This window comes from Pteropus medius, unplaced genomic scaffold, assembly GCF_902729225.1.
Source record: "Pteropus medius unplaced genomic scaffold, Ma_sr-lr_union100, whole genome shotgun sequence".
NCBI lineage: Eukaryota > Metazoa > Chordata > Mammalia > Chiroptera > Pteropodidae > Pteropus > Pteropus medius.
In genome coordinates, this window is record NW_024354499.1 from 17479028 (window position 1) to 17503099 (window position 24072).

The 24072-nt window shown below is 33.3% G+C and overlaps 1 protein-coding gene across 2 annotated transcripts in view; it reads right to left on the reverse strand.

Moving 5' to 3' along the window:
* Positions 1-24072, reverse strand: part of LOC120594537 (E3 SUMO-protein ligase RanBP2) — a 54363-nt gene that overhangs the window by 25704 nt on the left and 4587 nt on the right. For both annotated transcript variants that reach the window (XM_039852624.1, XM_039852625.1), the window contains exons 2-18: positions 18005-18072; positions 16686-16797; positions 16077-16229; positions 13337-13567; positions 12827-12972; positions 10872-11064; positions 8956-9043; positions 7925-8134; positions 6778-6959; positions 6522-6697; positions 6208-6331; positions 5422-5583; positions 5060-5197; positions 4835-4981; positions 3826-3996; positions 3658-3741; positions 1334-1469 (exon numbers count right to left, since the gene is read on the reverse strand). In XM_039852624.1, coding sequence (XP_039708558.1) covers positions 1334-1469; positions 3658-3741; positions 3826-3996; positions 4835-4981; positions 5060-5197; positions 5422-5583; positions 6208-6331; positions 6522-6697; positions 6778-6959; positions 7925-8134; positions 8956-9043; positions 10872-11064; positions 12827-12972; positions 13337-13567; positions 16077-16229; positions 16686-16797; positions 18005-18072 — 2521 coding nt within the window. The remainder of the gene's footprint in view (positions 1-1333; positions 1470-3657; positions 3742-3825; positions 3997-4834; positions 4982-5059; positions 5198-5421; positions 5584-6207; positions 6332-6521; positions 6698-6777; positions 6960-7924; positions 8135-8955; positions 9044-10871; positions 11065-12826; positions 12973-13336; positions 13568-16076; positions 16230-16685; positions 16798-18004; positions 18073-24072) is intronic.

Here is a 24072-nt window from a genome sequence, read left to right on the forward strand (position 1 = left end):
AACCAGAAGACCTTTTATGACTGTATATAGAAAAAGAAGCAAAAACTGTGACACAAAAAGGTGTCAAATGATCAATTCCACACAGCACTCAAAAAGCCCTAGAAAAGGCTAGCCGGTTTACTTACTTTCCTATACAAAGCTCTTTATAGTGCACAGGGTTTGTAAGTGAGCAATGTCTGAACTCAACATCTCATATATTTATCTATGACTTAGGACATTTAGTAAGTTTGACTTTACAAAGACTTTCTATTATTTTGCCTGCTTTTAGAAGACACCATCACAAGAGGACAGTGGGGCAGCCGTAAGAATGGCCCTAGGGACTATCATGCACAAATGCACTAATCTAAACTAGACCATAACATTCTAAATCTTTCCTAGGTTAAGACCAATTAGAAAAAAATATGTGCTACTACCATTTCAGGAATCTGTCTCATATAAAAGAAACCTATTTCTGTCATCATTTCTGGGTATCTGGGGGCAATATATCATACTGGCAAATGGCTTTAAAGTTAAACCACCAGAGTTTGAACCATAACTCTATCTATAACTCTATCCATAACTAACTGTACAATAATGGATAAGTTACTTAACTTTCATAACCCATTTCCTCATCTATAAATTAAGATTAATAATAGTACTCTGGGTTACTGTGATTAAGTAACACTACATAAACAAAGCACTTCTGCACACAGACAACCCACAGGAGGCACTATTAGTATCCTTTGGTTCATTAAGTGTTTATTCACTGTAGGTAAATGCCTAATACACACCCGCACTTATACAAAGGCCCACAAATACCATGCAAGTCTTTTCTCCACATTTCAAATAGACAAACTGGCTCAGAGAAGTTGTAAGTGTTACAACACAACTTCAAAATCTAGTATGGTCTAGCTTCAAACTCCTCCCTTCTATGTATGACCAAGTATTTCAAATCAAGTAAGATTTCCTATGAATGTCATACCTCTGAATATATCATCAAAATAATTCCCAGGAAGTTTAAGTTTTTAATTAGGTATCTCTTAATGCATAATGATATCACTTAACATTTTTCAATTATAAAAAGTAGTACCAGCTCAGTCTCAGCTCCTCTCATATGTGCATTAAAGGGTTTTTTAAGGCTTTATATACAGGATCATATAAACCTTTTGTTTTGCTTTGATTTCTAAAAATCTCACTAAAACCAAAAATGCTTAAATAATATAAAAGCAGACATATATAGACATGTATATAAACAAATGTATGCAGACAAGGTGATTTCATAAGTTATCTATTCAAGGGAAGGAGAAATACAGTGATTTTACTACCATCTGTAATTATCCAGTTGCTAGTTCACCTGTTAGTGGAGCCCCATGAAAAGTCTGTGATCCCGGATATCCATCAGGCACTGAATCTGGTCCATAACATTCTGTAGGCCAACGATGAGGGGACCCTGAGTTACTGCTATTTAGTTTCAATTCCTGCATTTCTTTCTGTTGGAACAAGAAAAAAAATTGTTTAAGCAATTATATCATGCCAGTAACAGTGCTAGATTGGAATAAATAAATATTTTAAATTTAAATACCTGATGACACCTTTTAAGAGATTCTATATTCCAATAAGATCTGATTATCAAGTACAGATTTAAGAACATGATCCTTAATTTGTTAAGAATTTATTTGCTCCCATTCTTTCATTCCTTAGCACCATTATCTAATTCATTCATTGTAGATTAGAGTTAGCTCTAACCTAAACTGAGTAACTTCCTAAATGGCCTCATCTCCATTTCCATTCTACACTTTCCTAAATTAATTCCTAAAGTTCAGCTCTAGCCAAGACACTTTCATGCTCAATAAAACAAGCAATTACAAATTAAAGTCCTTTCTCTGACATTCATGGTCCTCAGTATTATCTTACACATCCTTCCAATATATCTCCTTTCCACAGTGTTTTACTCAGTCCATCTGAACTACTCAACATTCCAAATTACCTCCCAATACTAATTGTCAACATATCCACATTTGATGTAACAATACATTCCAGGCACTTAAGTTCTTAATCCATGACACAGTTACATTAAGTAATACTAACTTACATCTTAAAATAAGTTAAAAAAAAAGATGCAGCAAATAGCACAGCTAGAATTCAAATCAGATTTTACTCCAAAAATGTTTTTATAACACCACTCTGCTGCCTAGACAAAACGGCAGACATATTGCCTTCTAATGACAGCTATGTGACTAGCTATCAGATCTATCATTTTAAAGACAACTAAATGAGTATACCCTCCCTAAACATAGAATCTACAAAATGTCCCTTACAAAACATACATTTATCAAGAAACTATGTCTTTTCTGAAAAAAACTACAGTGGTATTGAACAGGTCACTTTTGAAAACATTATCAAACATCTCTAAATGGGCCCAGCTATCTGACCAGCTATAACTGGTATCAGAGACAGATCCAACATGTCTACCACCTTCTTCTTGAAGTGTTTTCAAATACAAATTTTCCAAAAGCCATTAACTAACTATTGGAGTCAATCTCTCGAATTTTCAAAATAATTTTTTTCTCACTCATCCGTCCATTTACTGTGTCTAGTACAGATGCTGTACATTCATAAATAAGAAACCGGTAGAATCAAATGGAAAACTTTACTGGTCACTTCCAGTATCTGGACCATAGTTATGAACATGCAGTTAATACTATAATCATAATTTTAAAAATTCAAACAACTAGAAAATGTAATTAGAACTTGTTTCAACAATTCTCACTTTACAGATGAGAAGCCAGACAGAAAGGTAAGAAAGTGACTGGCCCAAGATTATCAATTAACGGCAGAGTTAGTACTAGAACCCAGCTTTTCAGGCACATGGCCTAGTGCTCCACTACCCTTCCCCAGTATAAAATGTTGGGTGCCTGAAAGCTATATGGTATGTCAAGGTTGTATGAAATATTGTAACAGACCACAATTACACAAAATTAATATATAAAATCTTTATGTAAATTCAAGTTTCCCACCAAATAGCATTCTTTAATTCTCAGACATTGCTGATAGCACTGTAATAATCACACACACACATTGATTTCATTGGTGTAACTTTAGAAGTATGAGTGATTTAGTTCTTGCTCAATAAGCATGAAACAACCTACTTGCACATCCAATTCCAAAAAAGTTACGCTCCTTTGAGCCTCATAGTTAAGAGCAATTTCACAGTCAAAATAAGATTATGTAAATATAACTATTCCTTACATAATTATGTCAAATTCCTATGAAAGTATTGAAAAGATAAGAGATTTTTTGAAGCTTAGATCATTTGTCAATTCCTAGCTGTAAATTTGACACACACCACCAGTCAGTCTGAGGAATGAACCCATAGATCAATGTATGGTTAATGCATTTCACTAGTCTAATTCAATCACTTGTAGACCTTCTCATGCCAGGTTCAATGCTGTGTTTTGGATAAAAGAGTCTGAATCTATGAAGGATTCAACCTGGTAGAGGAATAGACATAAGTAATTTCAAAAATATGGTGACAATATGGAGATATGTAAAACAGTATGATTCTACAGAAGTATAGCAATGAATCATTTTGAAGAGCTTTAGAAAGAAGTGAGGGAGTGGTCAAGAAAGGAATCTCGAAATAAGGGAGGCAAAATTAAAAGAAATTAAGAGATTTACCTTAATGGCCTCTACTTGTTGGCAGATCATTTTCAGTAAAGAATTCTGGTCTTCTGCCCATTGAGGTGGTGTTTTGGAAGAATACTAAAATAATAACAACAAAACAATATTGAAAACACTTAGAACAGAAACATATTCCGCAACGGAATTCATTTCTTTCCCACTTACCTTGTAACTTTTACTCGGTGATAGAGAATAGGGAGATGGCGTAGAATGTTTTATATCTGACTCTGCATTTCGCAAAGAACCATTTTTATAAAAACCTCCTTCACTATAGTCATCGAGTTCCTGCATGACTGAATTAAACATCTCTTTTACAGTCTCCAGGGGCACAGGTAACTAAAAAACAAAAAACAGGAATCAAGGGCCTCGCTGTAAAAATACCAATGTAAAAATTCTTAAGTAAATGGAAAGATTTTATTTTACTAATTTACTTTTTCTCACTTTTGTATAGCAAGCGCTTTATACTTTAATAACAGACATAAAACTGCGATGTAACCTACAGTCTTCTGACTCTAAAGTCTATGCTGTTTCTATCCTTTCTATTACACGTAATGGCTAATTGTAGAAGAATACTAACTTGGGAAATTTTTTCAATGTAAACAAAGTAAGTTACTGATGTCTATTAATTCAGTTTGAATGGGGAAATATAGATGCTAGAATACAGCAGACAACATAAAACCTAATCTAAGAGCAGCAACAGAAATTAATAAAAAAAAAATACTTGTAAAATTTAATAATTGAAGTTAATACCATCATGACAGTTTCAAACAGCTGAGTTGAAAAAACAGTCCATAGCAGATGATAGAGAAGAAATGCTCTGAAGTTATCAGCCATTTACTTTCGATTTCAGTAAAATATTTAAACGCCAAATTCATTAAGACCCAGTCTTTAGGACTATTTGTTTTGATTACATGGCCAAATAATAAATGCTCTACCTTAGAAACCTTTCCTAATTCCCCAACAAGCATCTTCACGCAGTATAAATCTAGATTCTTGATTTTAAAAAGAAACACCAAATCTAAGACAAAGCAATGTTAAATATTTACACATACACCTCTTCTGAACATTAATTATAATTTGTTAAATATAGTTTTTTTAAATTAACAAAATATAAAACCAAGGCGAAAATAATTATTACCCAAATTATCAATAATAAAAACAACCTGCAACTTACTTTCTTGACTACTGAAAGATCTGAATCACTGTCATCTATAATCTTTAGTAAGTAGTCTCTGGTTTTCCTCAGATAGTTTTTGCATTCTTCTTGTTCTTCAGGAGAAAGGGCATCATTTTCAATGCCTTCTGCTTTTCTGTGAAAAATCTACACAAAGAATGCTTTTATGAAACAATTAGGTCTTCAAAAAAAAAAAGTTTTAATTCAAGTCAATTCAATACTTACCAGTGCAAGGTTCCAATAGGAAACAACGTTTTTTATAGATTCAAAAGCAGTCAGAGCGTCTTCTATATTTCCATTAATTGCATCCAATATAGCGAATGTTATGTGTGCTTCTTCTTCATATTCACCAATTTCAGATGCCTGAATACATTTTGTAATTTTTAGTTTAATTGCCTCTACCCAGATTGTCAAACCCAAATAATTTCATATGATCTAATGAGATTAACATCTCAGTACTTTTTTGTGACTGCTAGTGGATTTAGAAAACACGCAGGCAATTAATTTAAGCAATTTTACCTCCTTTTCTTTGTTTACAAACTGGAAATCCACATGCCCAATTAATTCACAAAAGAATCCTCCATTACCTGAATGTCTGCACTATGAAAATGTTTAAACAGAGGGTCAGTAGGTTCAGGAATACTGCTCTTCTTTTTGATTATCTTCAACAATGGCAAAACCTTCTTCCAGTAATGAACACTTCTGCCTATGTATTCCCGTTGATCATAAAAAGAATTAAGACCGCTGCCCTAAAATAGAAAGTTAGAAGCATACAATCTAAGGAACACATATGAACAGATCTAAAAATTCATTAATAAGTGGTCTGAACTGGTTAAAATTTCAAATCAAAGCCAAAAAGAATCTCAAGTCATATGCTCAACTTTCTAAATACTGTAATAACCACCTTAATACCAGTGAAAATTCTAGACCCAACTTTTAAACACTGTCAATGACACTAACCTAATAGGCAGCCTAATCTATTTTTAAAAAGTTGCCCATTTTTTGATAGCTGAAATCTGTCTCTCTGTAAGTGTCAGTTTGCTCAAAGTGCTAAACATCTATACTTAATCTGGCACAAAACAGACCTCACATGTTTAAAAGTTTCCAACCTAGACAATAATTACCTCAACTTAATTATTAAGTAAGAACAGCTAATACTCATGGAACATGTAGTGTGCCAGGCACTGTTCTAAGAGCATATATATTAACTATATTAACTACTACTTGACAAGGTTAAAAAAATACATTTCATCTAGCATAATACGAATAAGCTGCTACTATTTTTAGAACTAAATGATTTTCAATGAAAAATTTATAATTCCTTAAAAAATAAGGAAATGTTCTTAAAAATGCTTACACTTTCATAAACTCACCGTTTCCTGAAGGTACTGTGCCCAATGTATAAGCAGAGCAGGTTGAAGGCCATGTTTTCCCTGGCCCCTTAGAGTATTTACGTCATGCTGAACTAGAAGTCGCAGTTTTGCTGAGGTTCCAGGGCTAAAAAAAAGTTTTATTTAATATAACTGATTTATACACATGTATTTCAGCACTTACATGTTTGTTAATCATCATGAGAATTAAATGTCATAAAAATTAAATACCTAGGGAATAAGTTTTTAAATTATATGTTTTTAAATGAAAAACCCATATAGAAAGTAAAGGAATAAACTTTTGTTTTACTACTTACATTGCTTTTCTGTGAATTAGATTACAAACTGCATCCCACCAAGACTTTTGTCTCTCTGTACAAAGCTGTTTACACACAGGAAGTGGCAAGCATAGTGGCTGATAGAAGTTGTAGTGAGAACTACATTTCTCCTTTAATTGTAAGTGGCTGGTATATATTACTCCAAGTAGAAATACCTGTTTTAAAGAAAATCAGTTTAAGTTAGAAAAAATTAAACGAAACTCAAAATTTTTAATTTGTTAAAATCTTTGCTTACTTCAAGATCTAAAATACATATTGATTCAGGTGCATTTGTTTCAAGTCTTGAGGTTTCCTGGGGCAAATGATGAAATAGCTGTTTTAGCCATTTTTGAATTGCAGGTAAGGTAGGCAATGAATTCCACTGTAAGCCAAGCCAGGTAAGATGCTGAAGGCTACCATTATGTGCTCGAATAGCACCTGAAATAAAATGCAAAAAAATGGCTTGAGGTTGTGAAAACTTTTTTTGTGCCATCAGTTTTGCCAACAACTGACTCACATTAAATGTATTTTAATTTTATAACTGATTTTCTAATCAGAGCTGGGGGAAATTCTATAAGCAAAATCTCATGTTCTTATTAAAGGTATTCATACTTTATGTCTAGGAATTTTAATAAAAAGTTATGATGGATAAAGTTATTTTCAAGTCTGACTGGGAAAAAAAAAAGAGACTCACTAGAATTCCATAAACAAAATCTGACAGGGGCAGATAAAGAAGAGCCACCCAATAAGAAATCTTGAAATAATGGATTTTTCTTTCAGTGAAGAGTCATTAAAAGAATGGGATACCATTACGTTAATCAATTAGGGTAATAAAAAGATCTTTTCTTCTAGAAGATATTCAGTACTGGAAAAGTTACGAGCTTCTAGAAGCATAAAGAGGTATAGCCTTTTTTGACAATATGACAATTTGCAAGAGACTTTGACCCAGTAATTCTATTTTTAGGAATCTATTTAAAAATTTGAAATGGAGAGATTTTAAAGTTTTCTTCACAGTATTATTATTAACAGTGAAAAAACTGGAAACAACATGAATGTCCAACAACAAAAAGTGGCAAGCAAATTATGGCTAATTCATGAAACATTATATTGCCAGTAAAAGTCATATTTACAGAGACAGATATGATGGGAGAGAATCTGAAACAAGAGGAATCATATGTACAGTATAAACAACTATTTAGAAGAATTACATATGCTACCACCCCTGCAACGACCCCTCCTCAGAAAAAAAACAACAAAAAAAAAAACTGAAAGGAATACAGGATAATATTAAGTTATTATTTCTGGGTAATGAGATTATGGGCAATTTATTTCCCTTTCTGCTTAATTCTCCTAATATAAAAGGGTTAAAATGTAAAATGTTTCCTTTGAAAGATAAAACTTACCAACATCATATCTAGCCAAATCATCAGGCTCTGGTGCTTGTACATCAATGTTTCCGATATCATCACTACCAAGGAAAGAGCTATCCTTAGGTGACTGACTAGAAAACAGAGCATCATATAATGCAGACTGCCCACTTTTATTGGCAAAGGATTCCACCACTTCTTTTAAAAAATCTTGCTTGTCACGACTTAAGTTTAGCAGCATGTGCCCTGAAAAGCAAATTATTTCCATCATTTAAAAGAAACAAACTGTTTTTACTCACATCTCTAAACAGTTTTATTTATATGCCCTAAGGGGAAATAATTATCTGAGACCTAACCCTCCAACCCAACAACCCACATCTGGACAATAAAGAGTACTTATGCAAAAAATGAATATAAATTGCAGATCTAATAGTATCTGTGTCTACATGCTAGAGTACAAGGAAAGAAAAAAGTGCTTCCTATAGAAAGTGTTATGTTTCTTTAGCTCACTGCTTGACTCACTGGCTACTTAAATAATTTTTGCCTTGGCAAAACCAGGTAACACATAATAGACCTTCAGTATCTATCTCAAACAGTCAAAACTGAGACTGAATCTACAAATACCAAGAGCCTTACAGAATGTTAGTATAATCTTCTGTCTTCTTTACTATGTTGTCAGTTCCTTGAGAGAGAAATCTGTATGTTCTTCACCTTAGTATCCCCCATAGCAGTGCCTTACAAGCAACTGATGTTAAATGGTTGTCAAATTAGTAATTATATTTAGTTCAGGAACTGCTTTAAAATATTCAGGATGGAGGCTCTAGCAGCTAGATAAAGGAGAAGTTAAGGAATTTCTCCATTCAGGAGCAAATATCAAATATTTGTTCCTTTTTCAGAATATACCATTTCTTGTATTTCTTTGTGTATCTCTTCCTTAAATACAATGTGGCAAAGAGAAACAAATGATTATGACAAACAGAAGACAGAAGATATTATCAAAAGATACCTTCTAACAGAAATTTGCCTTTTTTCTTTTTAAAATAAAATCAATTAAACATTACTATTACCTGATTGGCTCAGACGATCACAGGCCATCAATTCCAGCAGATTTTGTCCACCTTCTCCTTTTATTAATTTAATCTTTGGTCTTGGAACCTGTTAATTTTAGAATCAAAAATCTTAATTTAGTAATACTCATTTCTAACAGTAAGATGTTCCTTTCAATCGCATTATGCTATTTTGATAATGCATAAACAGTTAACCGACGGTTAAACTGAGTTGGAAAACCAACCGCAAAAGACTCAAAACCAAGGAATTTAGATAATCTATAACAGATGCCTGCTTCTGAGAAATTATTTTCTACTAAAAGCACACTAGTGTGGCATTTGGGGAAATGGAGTAATTAGAGAACTTTTCTACCCTCATAAACAGAAAGAGATGACAGGTCGACTTTACACACAGCAATGGAACCATACTTGGAAATGCCATACTGAACAGCACATTTTCAAAGAACATAGATAATTTGGGATACCACTGGGATAAACTCTAACAACCAAGAGAGTAAAAGCACCCCAAGCCATGACCTATGAAGAGCTAAAAAAATGATGAAGAAACAGAAAGAAGGCAAAAAACACAATAAGCTGCCTTCAGATATTAAGAAAATTACCTTGTAAAAGGGTTAAGACTTTTTTAATAGCACCAGAAGAAAAAACATCAGCAGGTAGCAGCTTAAAAAGCATTTTTACTCCATATAAGGAAGCACCAAGAACTAAATTATCCAAAAATGCAATGGGCTATCTTGAAAAGTAGTGAATGTCCATCACTGAAAATGTTGTCATAGACAATGACCGCTTACAGGAAATATCCAACAACCATATGAGTATAGCTGGGGTAACCGCTGTTAAATTTCTAATGACCTTCTTAACTGGTATTGGGAATGTAATTTGGTACAACCTCTGTGAGGCTGGAAATTTGGCAACAGCTCTAAAAATGATAAACACATAAATACACTTTGATCCTTCAATTCTTCTTTCAGAGAAGTTATTCTACCCATTATTTTCACATGTGAAATGGCTCGGGTTAGTCACTACACAATTATTTCAAGGAGCATAGTAACAAAGCAAAAATAATCTAATGTCTTGGTTTTAGGGCACTAGTTTAAAAAAACCCAAAACTATCATATATCTGTAGAATGGAATACTATGCAACTATCAAAACAAATGAGGATGATCTACTAATGCATCCTCATTTGGTGATATGGAAATATCACCAAGATATATTTCATGGAAATAAAGCAAAATCAACAAAATATACAAAATGTTTTCTATCTGTATTTTTTAAAGGGGAGTGGGAGTGCGCATGTGTGTGTATTTGCTTGCATATGCATAAAAATGTCTTGAAGAATTCACAACAAACTAATAACATTAGTTCCTGCAGAGAAGAAAAGTAAATGACTAAGAAACAGAGGTAGAAAGGAATTTTCACAGTATACTCTTAACCCTTAAGTTTTCTAAACATGATGCCAAACATGTCATCTAACATGTTTTCCCATGAACATGTTAAAGTGATTGTGGTAAACACATTCTTCTACCATAGTTTACATAATCATACCCCAAAATTTACTTATTTAGGGATTTTGTTCAAGTTATACATCTTTTTGAATCAAGTTTTATCCATATTTGAGATTATTTCCTTACTACCGGTTCCCAGAAATCGCAGAGTAAAAAGAACAAACTCTTCAAAATGGTCTTCAAATAAGTCACAGCAATGGAGACTGCCGCCAGCAATGCATCAATGTAGCTGTTTCACCAGCTCACCAGTATTATAAATATTATTATTTTTCACCGATCAAATTAACTCTTTAATTTTAACTTTAATTCTACGGATTCATTCTCAGTTTCATTATATAACAAGACACACTTCCATGGGAAATACAATTGTCTCAGCGAAATGTCAGTTGCACCCAAAACTGGAAAAGGATTACCTGAAATGCTATGAGATAGCACAACGCAGCCAGCTCAGAGAGAGCTCGCCATTGCACATCACTATGCTGACCCATCTTCAAAAGCAGAGAGCCAGCATGCATGTAAAAATGTCCTTTCATCTCTAAGAAAGTAGCTGAGAGTTCATCATTTCCACCCATACGAGATTTCACAGACTGAAGAGCACTATCAAAACTGTAATATTAAAATATTAAACAGGTATTAAATTTGTTGCATTGCGAATTTATTTCAACCTTTATCATTCACCTTCGGACTCCTAATAATCCATATTCTTCTCTATTTTATAAATTATGAATCGCCTAGTACTTATTTTTATTCCACACACTTTCTATACGTCAAGCTTAATCTCTAGAATGACATCTTATTCTACGTTAGTTCTAGTCCTCCAATCATAGAAAATATACGAATCAAATAAGATGACTGATTATAGTGTACGTTTCATAATATACCAGAAAAGAAAACTGGGAAACTAAAATATTTTCTACTTTCTCAATAATATGGTTTCATTATTTAATTCAAAGTTGGAATTTCTCAAATAAGATATGCCTTATTCAAATTATAAGTAAATAACTTATAAGATATTTAGGTTGTCAATATCACAATTGCTCTTCTTACTACACAGATAACTACAGTGTTAAATAATTGTATTTATCACTATTATTTGTAATCTATAGACTAATTAGTGCTTCTAAATCCTAATGGTCCTCAGAATCTTTATTTTGTATGAAAAACAAATGCAAACACTTAATACAAATGTGAAACATAATTTTAAAGTAGATTATAATAAAAAATCTGAGTAACAGGTGAGTTCCAGGGACCTCTGCAGGCTCTTTCAAGACCTTTCAGGAGATCTATTAAGTTAAAATTACTTTTATAGTACTAGTAAGAAATTATGTCATTGTCACCCTCATTTTCTCACATGACCAAAAATTTTTGAGTATATAAGCCATATAAAAGAAAACATCCTAAATATTTTCTAAAATAATCTAAAAGTTCAAGTTAGTTTTTCTGGACACTACCCTTACCCTACCACCTTAGGACACTAAGTACTTCTTCAAGCAAACGACCTACCTCACTATACCCCAGTAGAAAGAGTCTTTCCATATGCCAGTTGGGGAATAAGAATTACTTTCCAAATAAATGAATAGTCTAAACCAGAAATTGGCAAACTTTATAAAGGGTCACATACTAATTTGGCTTTGCAGACATATAACCTCTGTCACAACTGCTCAACTCCACCACTGCAATGTATTAGTAGCTATTAGATAACATATAACAGAGACATAGCTGTGTTCCAATGAACCTTTAATTACAAAATCAGGCAAGGAGACATATTTGTCCCATAAGCTCTAGTCAACCCCTACTTTTCTAAACTAACATTGTTATGCAAATCCAAGTGATGTTTTTGTTCAATGGCATGTTTTAACAAAGATTTAATGGTCCTCAGAATCAAAATTTAAGACAACAGAAAAATTACACATTTTATTTTAGTTATCTTGTTTCTAAGCTAAAACAGATATCTGAAATACTAGTGATGATAACTGCTAATACTAGAACTTTTAACAAATGATATTTATTCCCTGATTTTCACTCAAGATTATATCATTTTATGAAATAAAATATGGAATGGTAGTTAGAACATTAATTTTCAGGCTTGACTCTTTATTAAGCATGTCAAAACTGGAGATTAACTATAGAATAATTTAATCAAGCCTGAACAATTATATAGTTCTCTAAAAATCAGTCTCTAAAAACCAATTATAATAGCCCCACAAAAGAAGTTAAGATTTGTTCCAAGTGATTTATCATATTAACTATTACCCCTGGGTACATTAAAGAAACAATAATGCAATAAAGATGTTTAGACCAATAAAATGAATTACCACAAAAAAGAAAATCTCTAATTTACACCAAAGTACTCCTTAAATCAATATACCTTGCCAATAATTCTCTGCTTTCTTGCATATCTCTAGTGGAGAGCGTAAGAAGCATAAGGTTAGCATAGGCCAGAAGTAAGTCTTTACTGGTTGCTTGCCAGTTACTTTCATCAGACTCAGAGTGCTGTAAAGATTCCAGATATTCCTATTTTGAAGAAAGAACACTAAGTCACAAAACGTTGCAAGTGTTACAAAACTGGTCGGTTTATGCCTACAAATTCCTTTGCTCTTTCCTGTTTTTATAATACCATATTTCCATCAGCCTATAAAAATACCAAATACATATATAAACTTCTCTACCTATAAAAATACCATATACATATATAAACTTCTCTCTCCAATCTATCCATTATGAATTGAAATCATCCCAGTAAAAATTCCATTTCACAGTTGCTATACATAAATGAAAGAAATTTAAGTCTTGGGGGACAAAAGCCACTGCTTAAATACAAAGGGATGTATGGTAATTGCTTATATAGAAGTGAAGAGATTCAACAGTTTTTACCTACCTTAAGGGTCTGTACAACACAAGAATTCCATTCTAAACTTGAACGCAAAGCTATGTTTCTCTCTGCGTCATGGCAGTGGGCCACAGCATCCTTCAATCTTTTATTTGAACAATACAGCTCTACTAGTCGAATGTTCACATACACATCATCAGGTCTTACATAAAGTTCTGACTGAATCAAGTCAAAAAGTTTATTCCATCCATCTTCGCCTTTACAATCTAAAAGCTGTTCCTATTATCAAAAAGAAAAAAATCATTAATTTAGAAAAACATCTGTACAATTTTAAATATATCACAGTTCCTATGAGCACCACTCCACTGTGTTTGGTGACAGTAAATTACCACAAGAAATGTTATCCTACATACTTCATTAGCCCCTTCAGGGAATTGAAGTTAAACCCCAAGAAATGTGTGTGGAGAGAAATACCTGATATTTTATATATGTATATTAACAGTGGTTGTCCATATCACCTTATCCTCAAACTGCTCTGGATCTTCCTAACTCTGACTCAATCCCCTACCCACTATGTTCCTACACTGGAGCTCCTACTATTCTCTTATCTTCTCAGTGCCTTTACCCTCTGGCCTTAAGTAAATGGAGTATAACTTAAGATAGTTCCCATCATGTCTCTGCCATGGTAACTTTTTCTCTGCTAGCCTACATACAAGGAGAGGAAGTAGGGTTTGGGAATGAGTAGGTCTCCAAATCATATATCCCCACCACACCTGTTTATTATCCTGTTCTCTAAAGCAGCGCCCCTCCCTGAACCCCGGGGCCACAGCGCCCCTCCCTGAACCCCTGGTACTGGTCTGTGGTCTATTAGAAACCAGACCATACAGCAAGAGGTGAGTGGCAGGCAAGCAAGCCTGAAGCTTCATCTGTATTTGCAGCTCCACCTCGGGTCATCAGGCATTAGATTCTCATAGGAGAACCAGTCCATGGTGCCAAAAAGGTTGGGGATTGCTGCTTTAAAGGACATGCAATCCAGCTACTTTATCCATTCCTCCTTAGTAGAGGAGGAATAAAACACTCTTCTTTTATCCTTAACTGTCACTGGTATTACCAGTTGAAAGATGCACAAGATATACAAAGTGCATGGCTATTCCGTTCTTTAATTACCTTTCTCTATTAGTGGTGTTCTACACTCCAGTCTCAGCCATCCATTTGGCTTTGACACAAGTCTTCAAAATACATATCTTGATCATACCACTCACCACTCAGACCACCATACCCCTCTAATCCTTGCAGTTCACTGGGGGCTCACATGCCACATATATTTGCATCTATCATGCAAAAAGCTTTGTTCAATACACTGACATCACTGTTTCTAATTTTCCATAAAACACTCTGCTCTCTCTCTCTTCCCCTCTTCCTTTTTTCTGTCAAGCTAAAATGGCATAATCCCTAATATTCATAATTACTACTTGCTTACACATTCTCTTAATTCCATCTATCTTTCCTTATGAAAACTGTACCATCTGCTTTCTCTGTACCTATAACAATAACAGTTGCACATTTAGGGGTAGGGCATTCAGAAATCTGGGAAATTGCAAACAAGCTAACAGGTTCACTTTCATAATCTCAAACTTCCGAACTGGTAATATCTAGGACAAAATCCTACTTTAAACTTCTAAGAGACTCACCTTCTCCATTCCCTGAAAAGGTCACTTCATATTCCTCCTCTTTCCTCAAATTTCCCAAACTTTCCTTCAACCCTTGCTTTCAACTTACAATTCATTCTTCACTAAGAAAACTGAAGCCATCATATATAAATTCCACTTTATCTTATTTACTTATACTCATCTCCCTGTTCACTTAACCTAGCAAAGAGCAAGGTCTCCATTAGAACTGTTTTCATTACCCTCTCTCCTTTACCAATGGCTCTCCTTCTGGATCATTTTCATAAACTTACATATGGCCTTTCTATATCTGTAAAAAAGCCCTAGACTTTGAAAATATGTTTAAAAATAAGTAAAATATCAACACCATTATGAATGCTTTTCAAAACTGCTTTAACTTTTGCTTGAAAACCTCATTATCCCATAACGCAAACCTTTCCATTTTTAGATAACAGTTCTTTAAAAACTTCCTAACAACCCTACACTGTCATTCTATGGGTAATTTTCACCCAATGAAGCAAATTTTGTATCGAATAGAGCTCAGTTTAAATCTTGGCTCTACCATCTAGCTACAAAACTGTAACACGCCTAATTTATTAATCATTTCATAAGGGTAAAAGAGACAGCATTTGTAAAGCATAATAGTGCCTAATAAGACAGTATACACTGAAAAAGGTTTTGAAGAGAAAAATTTTGTTTTGCCATTCTTTTTTAGATATAAATAATTGACATAATACGGTATTAATTTAAGGTATACATATGATTTGATATATATATATATTGCAAAATAATTTCCACAATAAGTTTAGTTAACAACCATCACCTCTCAGTTACAAATTGTTTGTTCTTGTGATGAGAACTTTTAAGATCTACTCTTAGCAACTTTTGATACAGTATTGTTACCAACAGTCACCACACTATATATTACATCCCCAGAACTTACTTATAACTGAAAGTCTGTACTTTTTGACCACCATCACCCATCATCCACTGACTCCCCACCTGCACACACACTGGTTGAATACGTTTGCTACTAAAAAAGTCTTTTAAACTACAAATATTAGAAATAGTTGTGTATTAAGCTTTCTCCAACTGCTTTATTATTTTGTACAGTTTTTTACCTTTAGTTTATAAATTGCAGGACTTCCTGGGAAAAGTTTAGCTGCTCTTTCAACCCAGTATTTTGCTCTTCCATCAGTAACATCATTTTTACAAAGCAATTCTGCAATTTTCAACACAAGATCTTTTTGTGTTGGGTTTAATTCCACTGAACGCTGATATCAGAAAAGAAATAATAAATTAGTAAGAGTCATAAAGTACATACACTCATATATAAACGTTAAAGACTCTATTCCTAAATGACAACATGTTATTTCAATGTTGTTAAAATGAAATTTAGTGTCTTGAATAATTTTTGAAGATGAATTAAATAAAAATTAATGCCAAGAAGAAAGAAATTACGTATAGAAAAGCATTTCTGACCATGTTACTGGACTTAAAATTTATAGGTTTTTATCTTCTTTTATAAGTACTAGCCTCTTAATGATAAATTATAGTGTATTTTGGGCCAAATAATTTAAAATCAGTTCCAAGCGGTGTCAACAGTACTGTGATACCAATGCTTGTTTTCATGATGTCCACTAAGTATATTTGAATTATTATATAATAAGAACTCTGGCCATCATGTATTTGGCTGTGCAAAGCCTGAATTTTAATCTTATATAGTTTACCTTATAACATTCGACAGCTTTGTCTATGTTTTCTTCCACTTCATAAAGAAGACCAAGAAATCTGTGAGCTTTGGGATCCCTTTCTTGTACATTAATATATGTAGATATGTATCTGTTTAAAAATATGAACATAAAAACAAGCAATCCTTAAAAAATCACATTTAGAACAGTATTTAAAGGCTAACTAAAGAATACAACTTAAACCAAAGCAACCACTAATTTATAGTAATTCTAATTATTGCCTACCACTATTTAAACAAGAGTATGCAAATAATATGCAGATAACTCCAAAGTATCCATAAAAACAATGTATAATATTGCAACGTACTAATTTTACCATTAAATGTTAGTTACCAAAGTTTTTTCCAGTGCTACCCACACATATGAATTGAATACATAAATTGCTTTTTTCTTCCTGATAATATTTTGGTAAAGTACTGAAGAATCTGCATACAAATCAGAAAGTGATTATAGTAAATATTTTTAAGTTACCATAATGCAAAAAATACTAAAGAGCAACAATTTCCCAAATAACTAAGAGAATGTATTTACCTTTTAAACAATAAAATAATATCTAACAGTACTGTACCCAGCTAAAACAAAGCAGAAAAAAATTACTAAATATACTACCAAATGCAAACAATTTTCATTTCTTAAATCAATCAACGACTAAAATTAAGTAAGCAACTTCTAGGCTTAGAAGTGTTATCATAAGAGAAACTGAACCACAGACCAACACTGGAGGAAAATGTGTCACATTAATAAAGAACCCCAATGCTGCTATTTAGATAATGTTGCCATCGTTTTCCTTGCTGGCATTTTCATCTTCCCATCAATGCCTTTAATAGCATGCTTCCCTCCTTATTTCCTGCTTTACGCTACTCCAAATCAGGAAATCAGAGCAATCAAACTTCTTGGCCCTATTAGCGTGACAAAGCCTCAAAGTGTCAACTAGGGAGTCAAAGTTCTTTTAGACAAACTATTCTCCTGCCCAAGAAATCACAGTTTAATTTTGCATTAATTGCTATTTTCCAGCTGATTAATGTACCAGATATCTAACCAGGAAGAAAGAAAGATATAAGCATGGTTGTCTTTTATTCTAACCCAGGACAACCTTTTTAAAAAAAGTGTTTTAAGCCAAACAATTTCTTGCCTTAGGCCAGTCCTTAACATCAGTCTTACTGATGTATCCCTTATTTCCAGAACTTACCTAGGAAGAACTGCTAAAAGACAATTTTTTAAATCCATTTCAAAGAAGAATATGAGGTCAAGGAATTGAGTTTAGAAAACTAAAGCATGTTTTAGAGTTTGGTACTTACTTCTTAGCAAGATCGTATTCTTTAGCTTCATAGTACAGCTTTGCAAAATAAAATCCTTTCATTGACTTCTGAAAAACATTAAAAATTCTTTATTTTTCGTATTTTGAATTTTGCAAAATTTTCACAAGAACTAAAATCTGTCCTAATGAAGTTAACACCAATATTTTTTGTTCATTTAAAAAGTAAAAGAAATTGCCTGTAGAAATTCATCAATGTTCTAAAAGCCATGATTTCATGTTTTATAATTCTCATAATAAAACATAAATTTAAGAACAGTAAGATAAGACATTAGAAATTAAGAATTTCTATCAACAAAAACCTTAGAAATCATGTTGTGCTACTCCCTCATTTTATAGATAAGCAAAAAGACACCTGCTTTTCTAGGGGAGAGGTGTACCAGAAACCTTTCTTCTACCATATGAAAGCCTCTATGGCGAAGAATGAGCAAGTACTTCAGACCTATTAAAGCACTGAGGATTCCAATTCCCTCATCCAGGTACTATTTTCTCTCTACAGATAAGTATTTTGTACTTATGGAATTAAAAATGCAGAAATAAAAATTAGGACAGTAATAAACAAAGCCCAACTCCTCGCTCTTTTATTTACATAAGCTCCAAGTTCAGAATGCTGGGACACAATCAGATAATGTTACATACAAGGGATAGGAATACACAGCCATCAAACATCTTATTTTTGAAAACTATATAAGGACACAGGAAAAAAAAATCAATATATTAAGTGAAAAATATCAGTCTATGAAGCAGTATATCTTCGTTTATTTATTTTATTTGTAAAAAATGCATATTCAGGATTTGTTCATTGTGCCAGGCACTTTCTGGGCACTGGAAAATCAGCAGTAAGTAAACAAAAAGCTTCTATCTTTACGAAGCCTGCATTTTAAGAGAGGCAACAAATAGTATGGGAGCAGAATAGAGCACCATTTTACAGTCTTTCATCAATTATTTGCATTCACATTTTAAAAAGCTAAAGTCAGTATTCATCTCACAAATCACAGATATCCTACCACTGGGCCTGTTTAGCTGGCACTCTTCTTTCTTAGTTAGTAATGGTGGTGGGGAGCAAACAAGGACATTTGAGATTTTATAAAATAAGAGACAGACAGAGCTATCAGGAAAGGTCTCATTAAGGGGTATTTGATCAGAAATCTGAATAAAGTGAAGTGTTTCTCCTAGGAAACATAAAAGTCCTTAATGTGCTACGTGCCTAAAAACATGCAAATAAAAAGACAGTAAAGGAAGACTACGAACAACTCAATGCCCACAAATTTGATAACCTAGGTGAAATGAACCAATTCCTCAAACAATCTACCAAAACTCACACAAGAAGAAACAGATGACCTACACAGGCCTGTATTAAAGAAATTGCATCAATAATTAATAACCTCTCAAAACAGAAAGCACCAGGACTAGGCCTAGATGGGTTCACTGGTGAATTCCGCTAAACATTTAAGTAAGAAATTATATCAATTCTCTACAATCTTTCAGAGGATAAAAACAAAGGGATTACCTACTTATTCCTTCTGAGGCTAGTATTACCTTAACACCAAAACCAGACAAAGATTTTACAGTAAAAGGGAATTACAGAACAACATCACTCATAAACACAGATACAAAAATCCTCAACAAAATCCTCAAACTAAACCAAGCAATATACAAATAGAATTATATACCATGAACAAGGGGCATTTATCCCAGGTATGCAAGGCTGGTTTAGCATTCAAAAAATCAATTAATGTAATCCATCACATCAACAAGGGGAATAAAAAACATGATCCTATTAATACATGTAGAAAAGAATTTGACAAAATTCAACAACCATTCAGGATAAAAACTCTCAGTAAACTTGGAACAAAGGGAAACATCGTACACTTGATGAAGAGTACTTACAAAAAGACCAATAGCTAACATCATAATGGTAAGAAACTCAGTTTTCTCACTAAGATTAGGAATGAGCCAAGAATGTTCCCTCTCATCACTCCGTTATACCACCATACTAGAATTCCTAACTAATACATAAGACTAGAAAAAGAAATAAAAAGTATTCAGAATGGGAAGGAAAAAATAAAACTGTCTCTGTTTGCAGATGACATGACTATGAAGAAAATCTGAAAGAACTGACCAAAAAATTCCTGGAAATAATAAGCAATTATAGCAAGTTTGCAAGATACAAGGTTAATATAAAAAAAGTCAATCACTTTTCTATCTATCAGCAATGAACAAGTGAAACACAAAACTATAAAACTCCTTGTAGATAACACAGAGAAAATCTAGATGACTATGGGTTTAGCTATGACCTTTTAGAAAAAATACTAATGGCACGATCCATGAAAGAACTGATAAGCTGTTAAGTCATTAAAATTAAAAATTTTCTGTTCTGCAAAAGACACTGCCAAGAGAATGAAGACAAGCCACACACTAGAATATATTTGCAAAGGCACGTCTGAGAAAGGTTACCCAAAATACACAAGTAACTCTTAAAAATCAAAAATAACAACCCAATTAAAAAAATGGGTCAAAGACCTGAAGAGACACAACACCACACAAACAGCAAATAAGCATACAAAAAGACCCTCCACATCAATCTGTTTAATTGTAAAGTAAAACGAGATACCAATATATTCCTATTAAAATAGCCGAAATCCAGAACACTTACACTACCAAGTGCTGGTGAGGATGTGGTTACTACAGGAACTCTCATTCACTACTGGTGGGAATACAGAATGGTGCAGCTACTTTGGAAGACTGGCAGTTCCTTACAATACTAAAAATGATCCATCAATAGTGCTCCTTGGTATTTACCCAGAAGAGCTGAGAACTTCACACAAAAACCTGAACACAAATGTTTGTAAACAAAACTCTGAAGCAACCAAGATATACCTCTCAGTAGGTGAGTGGATAAACTGTGTACAGAGTTCTCCAAACCCCTGGTACCATCCGTGGCCTGTTAGGAACTGAGTCACACAGAAGGAGGTGAGTGGTGGGCAAGTGAGTGAAGCTTTATCTATATTTGCAACCACTCCCCAGCACCAGCATCACCGCCTCAGCTCTACCCCAGATTATCAAGCATTAGATTCTCACAGGAGCACTGACCTGTCCCTGGTGCTAAAAAGGTTGGGGACCGTTCCTGTGGTACATCCAGACAATGGAATGTTATTCAGCACTTAAAACAAATGAGTTATCAATCCATAAAAAAAAACATGGAGAAAACTTAAATGCATATCACTAAATAAAAGCCAATCTGAAAAGATTACATACCGTAGGATTCCAATTCCAATTTTATATCATTCTGGAAAAGATGAAACTATGGACATAGTAAAAAGATTAGTGGTTGCCAGGTTCTGGGGCGAAGGATGAATGACTAGGCAGAGCACAAAGGATTTTCAAGGCAGTAAAACTATTCCACATGACCTAATAGCAAATATGTCTTTATACATTTGATAAAACCCAAGGACTGCACAATATCAAGGTAAACCCTTAGGCAAACTATAGACTTTAGGGGGTAATTCTGTATATGTGTAGGTTCAAAAATTTTAACAAGTGTACCACTCTGTGAGGGAGGCCATACATATGTGGAAAGAGACAGTCTGTGAGAAATCTCTGTACCTTCTACACAATTTTGCTATGAACCCAAAACTGCACTAAAAAATAATCTAATAGAAAAAATATTTTTAACTCCAATGCTTAACAAAGTAGAGTTTTTAAACTAACTCTCAACAAAGTACCTCAGCAAAATGAATTCAACAGTATATTAGAAGTATTATATACCATGACCAACTGAGATTTATCCCAGAAATGCAATAGTGGTTCGATATAAGAAAATAAAGCAAGTGATTTGTTACATTACAGAACAAAGGGAAAAATCACATGATCATCTCAACTGCCATGAAAGAAAAAACACTTGAGAAAATCCAACATCCATTTATGATTAAACTCTCAGAAAACTAAAAATTCAAGGAATCTCCCAGAAAACTAAGAATATCTTCAATATAAGAAAAGCCATAAATGAAAAACGCACAGCTAACATCATACTCAGTGGTGAAATTCTACTGAAGGCTTTCACCACTTCTATTCAACATTGTATTGGAAGCTCTACTCAGAGTAATTAGACAAGAAAAAATAAAAAGCATCTAAATTTGAAAGAGTAAAACTATCTCTATTCATAGATGATATGATCCTATATATAGGAAATCCCAAAGAATCCATTAAAAAAAACTACTAGAGCTTAAAAAACTAATTCAGCAACATTGCAGAGTACAAGATCAACACACACATCAGCTGTACTGCTATAAACCAGCAATGAACAATTAGAAAAAATTAAGAAAGCAATTCCATTTACAATAACATTTAAAATAAAATACCTGTGAATAAATATAACCAAGAAGGTGAAATATCTGTACACTGAAAATATAAACACTGCTGAAAGAAATTAAAAATCTAAATAAATGAAAAGGTGTGTTCATGGATAAGATGATCTAATACTGTCAAGATGTCAACACTATACAAAACAATTGAGATTTAATGCAATGTCAATGAAAATTCCAACAATCTTTTTTTGCAGAACCGAAAGTCAATCCTCAAATTCATATGGAATTGCAAAAAGCCTCCAATAGACAAACACTCTTAAAAATAAGAACAAAGCTAGAGGACTCAGCCACTTCCAAATTTCAAAACTTACTAAGCTACAGCAATCAAAACAGTGTGATACTGACATTAAGACAAATAGATCAATAGAAAAGAATTGAAAGTTAGAAATAAACCCATAAGTCTATGGCCAACTGATTTTTGACAAGGGTTCCCAGTCCATTCAGCGAGGAAAAAAACAGTCTCTTCAACAGATGGAGATGGTACAACTGAATTTCAAATACAAAATAATGAAACTGGACCCCTTCCACACAACATATACAATAATTAAATCAAAAATGAGTCAAAAACTAAAATATAAGAACTAAAAAAAATCATAAAACTCTTAGAAGAAAAACACAGGAATAAATGACCTTGGATTTGATAATGTACTTAGATATGACACAAAAAGTACAAGAAACCAAAGGAAAAAAAACAGGTAAAATGAAATTCATCTAAATTAAAATCTATTGTGCATCAACTGACATAAAGAAGGTAAAGACAACCTATGAAAAGAGAAAAAATACTTGGAAATCATATCCAAAATGTATAAAGAATTTCTGTAACTCAACAACAACAACAACAAAATATTCAATTAAAAACCCAGGCAAAAAACTCGAGAAGACATTTCTCAAAAAGATATGCAAAAGGCCAATAAACCAGGAAAAGATGCTATTATTTGTAATAAGGAAAATGCAAATCAAAACCACCATGAGAAACCACTTCACACCTATTAGAATGGGTACATTAAAAAAGAACAAAGAAAATAACAAGTCTTAGCAAAAATGCAGAGAAACTGGAACCATCTTATTACATTGCTGGTAGAAAGGTAAAATGGTAGAGCCCTTGTGTGAAACAGTTTGGTGATTCCTCAAACGCTAAACAAAGAATATGACCCAGTAACTGCACACCTGGATATATATCCAAAAGAACTAAAAACGAAGTTCTCAGATATCTGTATACACATGTTCACAGCAGCATTACTCCCAATAGCCAAAAGGTGGAAACAATCCAAATGCCCTTCAACAGATTAATGGATAATTATTATTCAGCCACAAAAAGGAATGAAGTTCTGATACTTGCTGTAACATAGATGAATCTTTAAACCGTGCTAAATGAAATAAGCCAGAAACAAAAGGAAGAATACTGTATGCTCCCATTTAAGTGAAATAGCTAAAATAGGGAAATTCAGAGAAAAAGGAAGTAGATGTAACCAGGGGCTAGTGAGGAGGGGAATCTGAGACTTATTTGCTCAATGATTACAAAGTTTCTGTGAGGTGATGAAAAGTCTTGGAAATATAGCTGACCCTTGAAAAACGCAAGGGGTGGGGATGCTGACCCTCACCCAGTCAAAAATCCACATGTAACTTTGGACTCCCCAAAAACTTAACTACGTAGTGATGATGGTTGAACAACATTACAAACATA